At 38.4% G+C, this 16,805-nt stretch overlaps 1 protein-coding gene across 1 annotated transcript in view; it reads right to left on the minus strand.

The window, feature by feature from the left end:
- Nucleotides 1-766: 766 nt before the first annotated feature.
- Nucleotides 767-16,805, minus strand: part of LOC126356190 (dolichyl-phosphate beta-glucosyltransferase) — a 120,035-nt gene continuing 103,996 nt past the window's right edge. Inside the window, exons 6-7 of the mRNA XM_050006972.1 lie at nt 14,752-14,837; nt 767-1,111 (exon numbers count right to left, since the gene is read on the minus strand). Of these exons, the coding sequence (XP_049862929.1) occupies nt 1,002-1,111; nt 14,752-14,837 (196 nt within the window). The 3' untranslated portion in view covers nt 767-1,001. The remainder of the gene's footprint in view (nt 1,112-14,751; nt 14,838-16,805) is intronic.

A 16,805-nucleotide genomic window follows, 5' to 3' on the forward strand; every position in this document is an offset into this window, starting at 1 on the left:
GTCTTTATGCTGGTTCAGTTTTGTGCCTGTTTTTATGTCTCTTTGAAACTGATTTTAATTCTTAACATTGTCAATATTCTGGATGTCTCTGTCTTATTATTTTCCATGACATGGTAAAACTCCAAGGTGGCTTTTACAGTTTAAATCAGTGGTCTCTATCAGTAAATTGGTAGGCCAATTGGTTCTCTGGGATTACGAGACCAAACTACAAGATCGTCAATCCCTTCTATACAATACAAGTCTATGGAGAACAGCAACATTAACAGTGCAATGCTGTTCCCCATGGACTTGTTTTGCATATGCGGAATCAATCACATCAGTCTGGTCCTTTAATCCTATAGAACCAATTGGCCTACCAATTTACCAATATAGACCACTGATTAAAACTGTCATATAATTAGATAAATATATGAATATTATCAGGAATGTCTTTGGCATGTGCTATGAAACAAGTACATATAAGATGCCACTGATGACGGGAACGTGCACCTGTTCTGAGTCCCAGAAATTACAACAATTCTTACCCAATAGTGACAAGCAAGTTAAGGTGTCATCTGTCCGTATTAGTATAATCAACAGGAATGGGTGCATATAGACACTGGACCAGAAGAACCGAAAATCTGATTGTTTCTTTATGAGGGAAGAATGATTTTTTTTTTCAGGGGGTGTGGGGGTGGGGGAGGGGGGTATGGAGTGAGAAATAAATGCTCCAAACAAAACTTCACTGGATATTTACAGCAGTAGATAAAAATGAGTGGCCATGCCATAGTTGAAAAATTTATCTTTTATTTCTGTCTGTTGAAATGTATGTGTGAAACAAAAAATAAAAGCATTAACAATATGTATATCACAAGTATCAGCTTCTTACAAAAAATATCAGTACAAAATACCACTGAGATATTTCCCATGGAATGTTTGCTTTGGTTTCTACAGCGAACAAATGAATTAATCTTTTCACACAGTACCAGGTACCTACATGGTACATCCTTTACATCACAATGCTAAGCAGATTTCTTCCTCAGCTTCCATGCTCCTATATGGTATCGAAACCAGATAAGGATTAAATCCTTTCCCATCTGCAGCCAGCTCCAAACTGGAACAATCTTTGAGCCTGCAAAAATAACAAACAGGGAAACATAAATTTCATTTTAAGGAGAAATAATGAACACGAACCATTCCCAATTTGAGGAAAATGTTCTGGATGGTTAAAATTCATTTTATGTTCCAGAATTAATTTTCACTCTGCAGCAGAGTGTGCACTGGCACATTAAAACTGTGTGCCAAACTGGGACTGGGACTGAGACTCGAACCCAGGACCTTTGCCTTTTGCGGGCAAGTGCTCTACCAAGTGAGTTACCCAAACACAACTTATGACCTGGCCTCACAAATTTATTTCTGCCTTGGTTGGCTGTGGCCATGCCCTGTCCCTGAAGTACCTTTTCTTCCAGAGTGCTAGTCACACAGGAGAACTTCCATGAAGTTTGGAAGGTTTCAGATGAGGAGCTGGCAGAAATAAAGCTGTGAGGGTGTGTCGTGAGTCATGCTTGGTTAGCTCAGATGCTAGAGCACTTCCCTGCGAAAAGCAAAGGTCCCGGGTTCAAATCCTGGTCCAGCACACAGTTTTAATTTGCCAGAAGTTTCATTTTAGTTACTTGCTTTCTCTTTACTTTTCCTGATTCAGAACTAATGCCCATTTCTAATACAACTTTATAAAAATATAGCTGCTTTCTGGGAAAAAAAATAGAAAATGCAAACAATATATAAAATTACATAACTAATCAACAAATTTATCACTACAAATGAGTCAAAGCTTCATTAAACACACAGATGCTCAGCTGATCATCAAAGGTAACAAAAATTTAATCCCTGTAGCAGTTAAGATTTCATGTATGTACTGACTTATATGTGGAAAGTTCAGCTATAATACAATCAATACCATTTACAATAACATTACTTTTAACAATTTATTGGCTATAACGGCAATATCTATTGGTCCCATCTAAATCCGATGGAAAAGCTCTATTTAAAAAATTGCTTAATTGTTGGGTTCAAATTAATGATGATGTAAATAAAATAGAAAGAAACTTCCACATGGGAAAAATATATTAAAAACAAAGATTCCAAGACTTACCAAGCGGGAAAGTGCCGGCAGACAGGCACATGAACAAAACACACAAACACACACACAGAATTACGAGCTTTCGCAATTGGCAGTTGCTTCGTCAGGAAAGAGGGAAGGAGAGGGAAAAATGAAAGGATGTGGGTTTTAAGGGAGAGGGTAAGGAGTCATTCCAATCCCGGGAGCGGAAAGACTTCCCTTAGGGGAAAAAAAGGACAGGTGTACACTTGCACACACACACACACACACACATATCCATCCGCACATACACAGACACAAGCAGACATATTTAAAGGCAAAGAGTAAGGGCAGAGATGTCAGTCGAGGCGGAAGTATAGAGGCAAAGAAGTTGTTGAAAGACAGGTGAGGTATGAGCGGCGGCAACTTGAAATCAGCGGAGGTTGAGGCCTGGCGGATATCGAGAAGAGAGGATATACTGAAGGGCGAGTTCCCATCTCCGGAGTTCGGATAGGTTGGTGTTGGTGGGAAGTATCCAGATAACTCGGACGGTGTAACACTGTGCCAAGATGTGCTGGCCGTGCATCAAGGCATGTTTAGCCACAGGGTGATCCTCATTACCAACAAACACTGTCTGCCTGTGTCCATTCATGCGAATGGACAGTTTGTTGCTGGTCATTCCCACATAGAAAGCGTCACAGTGCAGGCAGGTCAGTTGGTAATCACGTGGGTGCTTTCACATGTGGCTCTCCCTTTGATCGTGTACACCTTCCGGGTTACAGGACTGGAGTAGGTGGTGGTGGGAGCGTGCATAGGACAGGTTTTACACCGGGGGCGGTTGCAAGGGTAGGAGCCAGAGGATAGGGAAGGTGGTTTGGGGATTTCATAGGGATGAACCAAGAGGTTACGAAGGTTAGGTGGACGGCGGAAAGACACTCTTGGTGGAGTGGGGAGGATTTCATGAAATATGTGTGTGTGTGTGTGTGTGTGTGTGTGTGTGTGTGTGTGTGTGTGTGTGCGCGAGTGTACACCTGTCCTTTTTTTCCCCTTAGGGAAGTCTTTCCGCTCCCGGGATTGGAATGACTCCTTACCCTCTACCTTAAAACCCACATCCTTTCATTTTTCCCTCTCCTTCCCTCTTTCCTGACGAAGCAACTGCCAGTTGCGAAAGCTCGTAATTCTGTGTGTGTGTTTGTGTGTTTTGTTCATGTGCCTGTCTGCCGGCACTTTCCCGCTTGGTAAGTCTTGGAATCTTTGTTTTTAATATAAAAAACTGCTTAGTAAGACATCACTTATTGTGATGTAGCATATAAACTAACGTATTTTTATTACATTTGCAGAGGAATATATTGGCTATAAAATCCATTATTGATTTCTGTTTGTTACATTTTTGCAGGTTACTAACAACAATGTAACTCATTTTCAAACTCTTGTTTCCTGTAGATTGTTGGTTTCAACTGAATATGTCTGTTAACAAGTCAATGAAAACATTGCTTTAAATACATCACAAAAAAATGAAAGTATTTAATATTGAAGAAAAGTCACACATAATATAGCGACTAGAAAATGAGGAAACAAGCTTCAGCATCGTGAAGAAATTGGGTGTCTCACATTCAACGATTTCTGCAATCTGGAAGGACAGAGAGAAAATAGTCTCTTTTTGAACACAATTTTTTAAAAATCAAGTGGGCGAGATAGTCTGCACACAAAGGTATTGAAGAATCTTAACTTACTTGGTTTAACCAACAAAGGTCAAATGAAGTGCCAATGCATGGACCAATTCTTCAGGAAAAAGTCAAAGAATTTGCCCATCTGTTGGGAAATCCGAATTTAAATTGTTCTTCATCTCGGACACAATATTTCCGAGCTTTTTATGCTATTACTGCCAGGAAAATTTGTGAGGAAGCTGCCACTGTAATTGATGGTGTAATGGATAAGTGGCTGTCTAAGAAGTGGCTTATTTCATGTTAAGGTTACAAGTCTGATGCATTCAGTGCAGATGACACTGGCTTATTTTACAACATGACCTGAGATAAGACACTGAAATATAAAGGTGAACAGTCCAAGACAAGACTCACAATTATGATTGCTGCAAATATGACCGGATCATGTAAAGAAAGGCTTTTTGTGATTGGTGATCAGAAAACCTAGATGTTTTAAAAACATTCACTTCCTATCGAAAATGTCCCTCAAAATACAATTGGCACTCGTTTTAAACATGCGGGATTCAGAAAACTTTCTTCAGCATCCCACAGTTAGGGGGAGACATTTTCAGCAACAGTTCATGATGAAGATGAGGATGACATTCCTCTGGCAGAATTAGTGCAATAATTTTGTCCATCTTTGTCAAATTATGAAATAGAGGACTTCACCCATGTAAATGCTAATCTTACCGTGTACACCTCAGTGAATGAACAAGAAACTGTAGCTGACATCCAAAGCCAACATGTGACTGACAAACATGAAAATTAACAAGAAGCACAGTTTGTTGTGCCATCACTTAACAAAGCTCTCGGTGCAGGGAAACTTTACCAGAAGTTCTTGTTTTCAAAGAAGAGTTTAATACAAATGACTGTAGTGAGGTGTTAAAATGAATGCATTTTCAAATGCAAAATGCGTACATACATCTTAAATCCAGAAAGCAAACAGAGAGAACTGATTACCTTAAGTAAGGCAATATACTGCAGAATATGTTACTGTATTGTACTTTAAAGTTATATATAATACTGTCATTTTGGCACCATTGATTAATTTCTGCAATACATTAACGGGAATGAAACTGTGTTATTCATTACTATTACTATTATACTATACAACACTTACAGCAAGTTTTACACATTCTCAACATTTTATCTCATTGATTATCCAAGACAGTGTTCGACATTAATGAACAATTTACATTGTTGCTACTTCTTTCTTCATTTATTGCAATGACAATGCACGTCCCCATTCTAAAGGGGTCACTCAAAACCTTATTCAACAATTCGACTGGGAGAAGTTTGATCATCCAGCATACAGTCCCGATTTGCCACCTTCTGACCACCACCTTGTTCTTGAACTTGAAGCATGATTTTGGAGGAAGGCACTTTGACAGCAATGATAATGCAAAAAATGGTGTTCAGCAGTGTCTGTCTTCATTGGCGGCATCTTTCTGTGATGAGGGCATAGAAAAGTTGACAAATTGTCAATGGAAATTAGCAGAAAAATAATTTAAGACATGTCCAAAATGCCTCATGCATACTCAAGAGGTTTCACTGCATCAGTATTCCTCCGGTACATTTCACTGAACAGAATGTCACAATGAAGCACAACTTTATTAAAATAAATGCAACCAGGAGAGAAAAATCATCATCTAGCAGGAAACCCTTCAGTCTGATAGCCTGGTTTACTTTTCTGTAATCATCAGTGTCATTTTCAATCATTTTCCCCATGCACTTACGAATTTCCCTTTGGCATTTTTATACAGTGGCTATGTTCCACAAGTTGAGTTTTCATCTCAAGGACTGAGGACAGGAGGTAATATGTTTCTTCATTATCTCATCAAGAATAGCTGTGCATTTAGGAGACTGAGAGAAAAAGGTGGAAATTCATTCCAAGTTGCTGAAGAAGATCTGCACTCTTATTGCATCACACAACCTTCACAACTGAATTTAAATGATGTCCATAGCAGAGAACAAAGTCAGCATTTTCATATACCTCTTCAACTCTAATTTTAACTCCAGTTTTCTGGGTACTCGTAATAGGAGCTCTGTCATAACACAGTACTACCAGTGCTTCAAGTGTTTCATTTACTTCGTTTTGTCTAGGTCACTGATAACAATTGTGTAACAGCTATACTTACATCATCTACAGAGTGACTTTTTGGCCTTATAATTTAAAATTGCAAATTGACAAGTGTGAGTTCCTACAGAAAGAAGTAACTTACTAGAGAAACATAATTACAACAAAAGGATTAAAACCCCACCAACAGAACATGAGTGTGATAAACATACCCAAGGGCCAGTAATAAGAATAAGTTAAAGAGCTTTCTAGGTGTTGTGTCATTTTATCACCGTTTTATCACAGACTTCAGCAATATAGCAAGACTGTTGCATGAACCACTCAATAAATGAGCAAACTATGAGTGGTCAACTCAGAAGAAAGCAGTTTTCGAGGAATTAAAAGAGAAAATAGTTAGCCTCCGAATCTTACAGTATCCTGATTTTACGAAGCAGTTTATAATCACAATGGACACTACGAAACAGTCGATTGGTGCCCTATTGAGTCAAGGAGAATTAGGGCAAGATTTACCAAAAGCCTTTACATCCAGGACACTGAACAATGCTGAGAGAGGATATAGTGTGATCGAGCAAGAGCTCTTAGCCACAGTGTAGGCAGTGGACCACTACCGACTTTACATGTACAAAAGAAAATTCATTTTATATACCGATCAGGGACCCTTGAAACTGTTTGGTGCATATAAGTGATCCATCATCAAGATTAATGAAATTCATAATTAAACTGGCACAATATGACTTGGAGATAATGTAGAAAAAGAGATGGCAAAACACAGTAGCAGATGGATTGTCAGGCATTATCAGAACACCCAGTTGCAGTTGTTAGGAATGTGGAAGAGGCCAATGATGAAGAACAAGATGACCAGCAAGCACCTATTAGTCATGAGGAGAAACAAGCTATTCTCAAGCAAATTCATCATTCACAAATAGGTGGACACCAAGGAGTCAGTCAAATGTATGACTGTGTTAAAAGGTATAGTTCATGGAGAGGTATGAAGAAAGACGTAGAAGAGTACATTAAAAGTTGCAAGAGTTGTCAGAAGAACAAGACTATCCCCAATAAGGTTAAGATGTACTTAGTGCTGATCGAAATACCTAACCAGGTATTCACCTTTTGTGATGTCAACATAGTCGGACCACTCCAGATGACAGAGAAAGTGACCAAGGCACAGACTTACAAAGGGACATCCTAAAGAGGGTTTGTTGCATACCGAAGTTCAAGAAGATTCAGTCTTGCACATACCATCTGCAAGTGAACAAAGCACTCGAAAGAATGCATCAATCACTAACAGAATATCTATGCCATTTGAGAATGAAGCAGGAAAACTGGGTAAATGGATGCATTTTACCTCTTCTGTATATAAGGCCACACCATATTCATTTGAGCTATTTTTGGGAGAATATGCAATATTCCTGGGATCCTACAGCAGGATGCAGCCAAAGCACAATACAACTGCGCTGATTACATAACACAACTAAAGATGCATCAGTCAGCAAATACGGAATATTATTTATTAAAAGAGAACATAGTTATCCCCCAATTGTATAGTATCCCGATTTCATGAAGCACTCAAAACAGAATGGAATTCAAGGCAGGAGACAAGTTACTATTACAGACGAAACTGTGGGAATAGGTGGGCAAACAAGTTAACAGGCTCATGGAGAGGATCTTCTCGTGTCATAAAGATTCATGGACCAAACGTAGTATGCCAATTAACAAATAAAAAGTTCATAATAGTAACACAAACAGATTAAAGGAGTTCATCTAACATTAGGAATGTGAGATTGAAAGTGAGTTAATTTGTTCTCAAGTAAGAAAGAGAAAGAATAAGGTACATTCTATCTTAAAACTGATTAAAGGGGTACTTATACATAGGAAATCAAAAGTTTGATGTGAGAGAGACTTTGTGGTTGATCCTCAAACATAGGCTGACCCTTGGTCACTTCACCTCTATTATCTTAACCCTGGCAGCAGTAGCAAACAGGAAGAAGGGACAGAGATGGAATATGTCTGTGAGAAACATAAAATTAGAAGTCCAGATATTAAGAGAAACCTCTTTTATATTGTTGGTAGCCCCAATGACAATGCTGCTGGGAGCCTATTTGACAAGTGGGTGAACAACAGCAACTTCAATCCAGTATAAGCTAGATGCCTACTAGAAAGAGGAGTTTCACGCCACCCCAGAGGTATACTACAACTTGGAAGAAAAAGTAGAGATCACCAGTATCACATGGAAAATTGTGACATACATCAGTTCATGCAAGTTAGAAGAAAAAGATGACAAGACAATACACGTGGCACAAGGTGCCATAGAATACTGGGACAAGTGGTCCCAGATAAGAGAGCTGGATGCTATATACGGAAACTCCACAGAGAAAATGGTGGAATGGCAGAAAGACATGCTATGGCTCTTCATCAACAACAGCCTAAGCAAGGACTCAAAAGTTTGTAGGATCAGGCAGTAAGCTTTTATACTTGGCACTTTAAACAAGTAGGATAATGAGTACTTTGAGATCGGGAACATAAGCAACTATTGCACCTAAGCCACGAGGAATAAATGATAGTGAAATCTGCAATAACCAATTTTAGCTGCATGGGGAATTGGCACAGGTGCACAGTTATCCAGTGGACCAGAACAGAGAAAATTAAGAAAAAAGTCTCTAACTTTCAGAACAAAACAGAGCAGAAGATGCAGCAGTTAATCTTAGAGACAGTTTTTAATGAGCAGATGACATAGCTGACAGTAACGTTCCAAGGATTGTGAGAATAGTATGAACAGTTATTGGCAGACATCATGAATGCACAGAGGGGAATATTAGTAACATATACCATTACCCCGTACAGGTGATAGAATACCTCCAGTTAATCAGGTATGACTCTGGTAACAACAAGTTTCCACTAGACCTTAAAGAACAGTATGGATATAGGTTCCTCCTAATAATAGAAACCAATGTGTTCCTAATTGACACACATGTTCTTAGCACATGTATTGAAAGTACTCCTAGGAGAGAACCAAGTTTTCAATTTATGCAGGGTATTGCCATAACCCATAAGGAGAGAGGAAGATTGGTATGTACAATTTGGATTCAGAAACAGACTTTCTACTAATGTACGATGCCAAGCAACAAAATGCTACTTTATTACATGATCAACTAGACCGTAAAGACGTAGCAAAATCCCAAAAGATATTCAAGCACACTTTTGCAATTAAAACAATTCAATAGCACAACCCCTGTGAGATAGACCTGTTGAAGCAGCTACAAGTTTCCAAATAACTTCATCAACAAAATTGTGTTGATAACCATAGCATCTGGACCCCACTGGGATCTATGTAGCCCCCAAAGATGAAACATAAACACTGTTATACAATAATCATGAACCAACAGACATATAATCATAAAGAAACAGGTACACTGAAATTCTTAGGAAAATGTACAGGATACAGCAAGTAGACTATACTGCATACCCAGCAGACAATACAGAATGTGTGAGCCCTCCGGGGCTTACTACCCAGTGTTAACACATACATGAAGGAGATCCAGTCCAAAGCTAAAAAACAAGCAGATAGTAATGACGTCAGAGAACTTTGCCTACACCTAAGAGAATAAGTCACTTGCAGGACCTAAAATGGATAGAGTAGCATCTGCATGAATTAGAAAATAAGTTAGGATTACACACAATAGCAGAGACTGAGAAGAGATCCAACTGGAAAATATGCATACCCATCTATGCTTTAGTCACCACCATTACCATCCTGTAACTATAGCAGTGATGCTAGGGCATCTCAGATGCTAGGGCATCTCAGATGCAGCATCCAGTGCAGGAAGTAGAACGAAGAGAAATGGTATGACCATGTGCGTGTGAATTGTGATCCAGCTTATCTGAAAATCTCACAAGTGCACCTCCCCAGAAATTATTCCTAGCCACAGTGCTTTGTCACAGGATCACAGATAAGCATAAAAAAGGATGTGATTACTTATTGTACATATTTGTGTCACAGGGATGTATCAATTCTATCAAGGGGAAAATCTATGTATGTGTATTTATAAGTTAAAAGAAAAGAGAAACCCAGGTATTTATGTACATATATTACACAACAATGTAACTTATATAAGAAAGAAGCCTAAAATTAGTATCTAAGATTTGAGGACAAATCACCTCCTGGTAGGGGAGATGTAATGACCAAATCATGCAAGGTTGCCAGAAAAAGAAAGAAAAATCATCAAAGTCATGTAGAGATGCACAGTGTAAGCCACTTTCGCCAGTCTGTTAAGCGGTAGCATTGAGATATGGTTCATCTCACACTCACTGATTGCAATCTGGAGCTAAAAAGCAACACAGAACATCCCGTATGTAAGCAGAGAGCCCCAACTGCCATATATAGAGGCCCTCAAACACCAAGCAAGGCAGGTTCCAGCAAGTTTCTGAGTTCCAGACAGAGGGGAGTTCCAGCTTTAGATGACTGACAGCCTACCAGTGTGTTTGAGCATTACGCTTAGTTAAATTTGTACACTAAGAAGGATTTGCAAAGCTTGCTTCTATGTACGTCTGGGCTAGGGTTATTGGTTACCATCATACATTTGTCTTCATGTTCCTAAGTCTATGTCACTTTCACTGTGATGAGTACTTGAACTTAAGGGTTCAATTAGAGCAATAGCATCTGGTAATTCTGTAGTTTTTGTCTGTAGTAGTATATGCTACTTTGTACCTTAATCTTAAAACTGTTCAGGTCAGGGCAGCCATTTGTTCTGGTATTTGATTATAATGACCATATCCACATCCTTAGCTTAACATCTTAGTCACTCTGCACTGCCTCCAATCACAAAGCCCTGAAAATTCTCAGTTTGACCCTGTCGCTCTTCCACTCCTGTACACAGCTGCTCATGTACCACGAAACAGACGATCTAAAATACCACATCTCCAATGACCTGAGTGTGAGCTTCTGAGTAAGTATGTTGCAGTCCACATCCGGTTACTACAATAACAGGACATATTATGCTTGCTGTTTCTTCTAATGATTTGTGAAATTCTTGTTAGGTGATGACACTTGTGAATGCATATTCTAATGCACTCTGGTGAGAAATTTTCAAATTTACTCCTACAGCAGATAAAACTGTCAATGTGACACACAGAAAAACTGTTTCACACACCGTCAAAACATTAATACTAATCACTGGTTAATCAAAACATAATAAAGATATAGTCTACTACACAAATCTAACAAACATTTCAAGATGTATCCTCGATATGCTAGCTACTACCTGTGATCTCTCAGGTTTTTTCAGCATGATTGATTAATGGTGTGCTTCCAGATATATTGCTGAGTTATTGTTTTCATTTTATGCACAATACTTTGGTGACTGACCCAGCTATCTTCTTCAAGTGATACAAGTTTTGCTATTATGTGTATTCACTGTCAGGAGTCCAGGCATAAGAGTCCAGGCAGCTGGGTCAGATGTCGAAATATTGTCCATAAAATGAAAACAATAAATTGGCCTGGAAGCACAACATTAGTTACTATTTGGTTACTATTGGTCAATAAACATCACTAAATATCCACAGTTTCAAAAGCCTTGCTGTCATTATTTAAATCCATGTGAGAAGTATGCAAAATTCATCTCGACAACTTAAATTCTGTAACACATTATTAAGAAATATACTTTAATATACAGGGTGTTTGGAAATTATAGGATGAAGGCTTTCACGACCAGATGTGATGGCTGCTGGTAAACCTTTCGGGATGCGAGGTTATGTTCCAAGAAACAGTTCTGTTCCTGACATTTCGTCTAGGATTGCACTGGACATCCTAAAACACACTACTCCACTGAGTCAGTTGACAAGACTCAGTAGAGGAGTGCCTCTAAGGATGCCCAGTGCAATCCTAGATGAAATGTCAGGAACAGAATCGTTTCTTGGACCACAACCTCACATCCCAAAAGGTTTACCAGCACCTATGTTTGGAAATTCCCCCTACAAACTTCTACAACTTGTAAATGGGAGCGAGTACATAATGTTTGATATAGGAATTCATGTGCTGAAAGGTACCGTTTCCGTGCTACAACCATTTGAAAACATGTTGGTAATGTGACAACTTTTATGAGAAATGTATTATGTGTGACCCAGTACATCATTTGTTTTATGGTTCCACTCATTAACAACCAAAGAAACTGCTTGTGTACTCACTGACGGGTTCTCTTCAACGTGATGCAGTACAGTTTCTTGCACTTTGGGAATTTGGCATCTCCTTGGAGGGCAACAGTCATTCCTGCTGACGGTGACGGTACCCCTTTCTCAAAGGCATTGCATAATTGTGGTGAAAAGTGTATGCAATGGAGTCATAAATTGTGGATAACAATCTTGATAAAGGCAACGAGGAGCTCTTACTGTGAACTTTGCCATAAAGGACCGTGTTGGCATATTCTGCAAATCTGACTCAATCATGTTGTTCTATAAGTCAAGACACGTGGATGAGGCTCAAATCGGGTCAGAGAGGCAGGATAGATGGCTGATGCCATCAATATGATGTAAGCACCTCTCCCCTGACTACCCCGTTGCATAACTACCAAGCAAACGTTTTCAAATGGCTGTAGCAAGGAAACAATATGTTTCCCAACACGGGTTTCACAATTCAAAATACAATGGGACTTCAATTTTACGTTCTCCAATTTTACATTTTTTGTGATTCTATGCCATAAATTCATAGCTCCTGTGAAAAACCTGTAAGATCAATGCTAAAAATTCAGCAAATTTTACATGTAAGGTTCGATTCTACATTCTCTTTCAATGTCTCACTTGACTCTGTCTCATTTTCTTCCTACTGACATTTGATGTGACTGAACGAGTTATAAGTGGCACAAAAGATAGACGGTTCGCACCATGGGTGGTGAGGGAATTAAGAGAATATTTCAGGCTACTGCAAAGAGAGGTAATGTGCAAGAGGATATGCTGACATAATCCACAATTGGTGTCGCCACCACAGCTTGCAACATTTAGCTTCACCATGAAATTATGATACAACTACTGCTAGATTGTGGCAGCATTGGAAAAACAGGACTGACTCAGGAAAGTGTTCTGGGCCAAGGCAATACATAGTAATGGGCCCAGCCACCACCTTTTGTTGTGGCACTTATAACTCAGTCTTGTATTTTTGCAAATATTTCCAATATACTGTACTCATCAACAATATCAATCATCAACCTTTTAAATTCAAACACTCAGTTGCGAAGAATATGCTAGGTCAGAAACAAGGAAAAGTCGGCCGTTTCCAGCTAGTGAAATCTTACTGGTTGGCGACTTGGTATGCCATCCAACAGGCAGTGCAGCCACCACATCACACTAACACAAGTAAAATAACTCACCTGCTGGGTGTGTGGAGAAGAGGAGAGGCTTCTCAATGACGGGAGTGGAGGTAGGGACAAAAGTATTTTATAAAGTGCTGAAAGTATACTTTTCATGCAAATCATGTGCTATGGCAGACATGTCACACAGAGACACAACAAGGATTTTGAGATAGCTCATTTTAAAGACCTTCATGCACAAATCTGACACAATACAGTTGCAACATCTACATACACTACTCATGTATATAATCTGCACTACACACTGCAGACTGTTAAGTTTGGCAGCAGTGATAGAAGGCATCAAACGAAACTGTAGCACTTGAGCTCTCTTTTAAATTTACATTTTACACATCATACAGAAGTTCATAGAGTCGACTTCTAATAAGCTTGTATCAATTGGAGAAGTACTCATTTTCTCACGTGTCTATTTCTCTCAGCGAGAGAAGGAAAACACGCACCCCACATATTTGATTCTGATGCCTTTCAGCACACTTCACAGTTTTCGTTTTAATTCACCATGTTCAACATTTATTATTATTATTATTTTTTTTTTGTTTTTTATTTTATTTTTTTTTTTTTTTGTTTTGTTGAGCACAAAGGAAAGTTCTCTCGAAAGACACATGTTTTGATGTATAATTTGTGGTTCTAGAATGTCAGAAAATAGCTTGATTACCTTGTATTTAGATACTAAGCTTTTACTTACATATTGTGATTTTTTAAGAACCAACGAAATTCATTGTCACAAATTATTGTGTGAACATTGTATAGGAGAGGATTCCAATTTTTAATCATATATGCCAATTACACACATTTTTGTTCATATTTTGGGGGTTTTACCATTTTCTTTGATTCTGCATTGTCATCAGTTTTCCATTTTTTGTGTCTGGATCACACAAAAACATGAAATAGGGGTTTCACTGAATTATCTATTCGATCCCCTCTACAAGTCCTAGAAGTTTGTAATGGGAATTTCTGAACACCTTATACATATTAGGGCAGCATTGGCTACAACCCTTAACTATGAGTCGCACGTGTGCAAGGCAAACAGATAACATATTTCATAAAATATTTCAAAATTAATCATTGCTTTTTGATCAGTTGAAAGTCCTTTCAAGTATAGAAAAAAAGGAGAGAAAGAAGAAATGTTTACGCTAGTGATAAATCAAAGAATTCTAGGATGTACACAACATAAACAAAGGTGTCAAACGACACAATGGGTTCTGTTGGTTCTCACTTATTCATTGTCTTTTGCATTATTGCAATCTCTTTTACACACTGCCTTGTTCTACTGATTTTACATCAACATAAGTATAGCCTGTTATTTACAATACTCCCATGTGTTTCCTTCCTTCTATCTATCTTACTTTTTCTTTTGGTTTTGAGAGAGTTGTATGAAGTCTGATGAAATGCTTGAAAAATTACAACACAGTCTTACAATTGTATTACTAATGCTCTTCATCTCCAACTGAACACAAACATGATCTTTGTTTATCTATCACTATTCATATTTAATAATTTTACACTTCTTGTTGAAATATATGTAAATGATATGTCTACCTTCAATCTCAGTCCAGTCAACTGCTACTTCTGCAATAGGAATTTTCAGCTTCTGGGCAATGTACAAAAGCTCCACATCAAATGCCCTGAAAGAAATATACATATTATCCAAAAGAAGCACTGAGTACTATTTAATAAGCATATAAAGTTCTTCTTAAATATGAAATCATCTGTCTGTTTTGCTATCAGAGTCCACTTTCTCTTGCATATGACTAGCATACTAACTTTGGTGGAAGAAAATTTGTCAAGTACTGATAGAGAAACAGGTAACTACTATATTCCATTTCAGTCATTATTACTCAGTAACTCAAAACACACTTAACATTCTCTGTGGCCAAACATTTTTCCATTCTGATTTAACATGACTGTAGTCTTAAGGGCAATGCTGAGTAAAGGAACATATATAAAGCAACTACAACTTTCTTTTCTTTCCAAATTTTTTGTCAATCTTAAGACGTTGCATGGTCATTAATGATTCACAGCAGATGAGACATTATGCCATTATGCTGTAACAGAGAGAGAGAGAGAGAGAGAGGGGGGGGGGGGGTAGGGGGGGGGGGGGTACACAACTTATAACACCTCGAATGGTTAGAGATGGACAAATTCATTTTCATCTTCAAAAACAAAACAACAAATACACTGCAAACATTAATCTTGCAACTACCAAACACCACAATCATGGTTTTACAGTTGCTCCTGCTAATGATAGGCTATTTTATCAATAGAGGATAATTCTACCATAACCATAATGACATTAATCTCATCACCTTTTTGCCACATACACCAGTTTTAAAATTCCAGAAGGCTTGTCATCAAATGGTAGCACAAAATTTGTAACAATCCACACACAAGAATTCATCTGACTCTTAAAAAGTATCCAGGATGAGTCGTGTAACGTTACTGCTGGAAACACCTTCCAAACCACAACAAACACTGAATTACCAATTCCATAGACCGAAAGTGAGGAGAGGGGCTGGTGTAATTGATTAATACAAACCATTTAGGAATGCAGTATGATTTTGAACACACACTTACTTTTTTTTAAATTTAAACCTGCAATCATTTTTAGCACAACTGAAAATAGAAGCTAATACTTAATCAATGTTGTTTGTTACATTGTAAAATGTTAAATACATCCAGACTAATTTGTAATGCAAAGTTGACACTTGAGTAACTCCTCAGCAGTTCAATCGTGTGTATCGGAGAGAACCGATTTAATTAGGAATACAAAAAGAACAGTGATGTAACATAGATACAGAAGAGACATGAACAGCACGTTACGTACAAATGCTAACATTTTTATTAGTTTTTTCTCTCTGAAGAATACTGTACGGCACTGATTTGTTAGAAGAAAATGTACATTAACATGAGAATGTAATTAAACTCACAAATTTGTTTTTTGTTTTCAATTACAGAATACGAAAGAGTGTATCCTGACATCTCAGGCCAATAACTGTTCAACCCCCTCCATGAATCATGGACTGAACCATGGACCTTGTCGTTGGTGGGGTGGCTTCCACGCCTCAGCAATGCAGATAGCTGCACCGCAGGTGTGGCCACAACGGAGGGGTATCTGCTGAGAGGCCAGACAAGCATGTGGTTCCTGAAGAGAGACAGCAGCCTTTTCAGTAGTTGCAGGGGCAAAAGTTTGGATGATTGACTGATCTAGCCTTATAACATTAACCAAAATGGCCTTTCTGTGATGGTACTGCAAACAGCTGAAAGCAAGGGGAAACTACAGCCGTAATTTTTCCCAAGGGCATGCAGCTTTACTGTATGGTTCAATGATGATGGTGTCCTCTTGGGTCAAATATTCCAGAGTAAAATAGTCCGCCATTTGGATCTCCGGGCGAGGACTACTCAGGAGAATGTCGTTATCAGGAGAAAGAAAACTGGTGATCTATGGATTGGAGCATGGAATGTCAGATCCCTTAATCGGGCAGATAGGTTAAAGTTAGATATAGTGGGAATTAGTGAAGTTCGGAGGCAGGAGGAACAAGACTTCTGGTCAGGTGAATACAGGGTTATAAATACAAAATCTAATTGGAGTAATG

The sequence above is a fragment of the Schistocerca gregaria genome, chromosome 3 (genome assembly GCF_023897955.1).
Source record: "Schistocerca gregaria isolate iqSchGreg1 chromosome 3, iqSchGreg1.2, whole genome shotgun sequence".
NCBI classification, from domain to species: domain Eukaryota; kingdom Metazoa; phylum Arthropoda; class Insecta; order Orthoptera; family Acrididae; genus Schistocerca; species Schistocerca gregaria.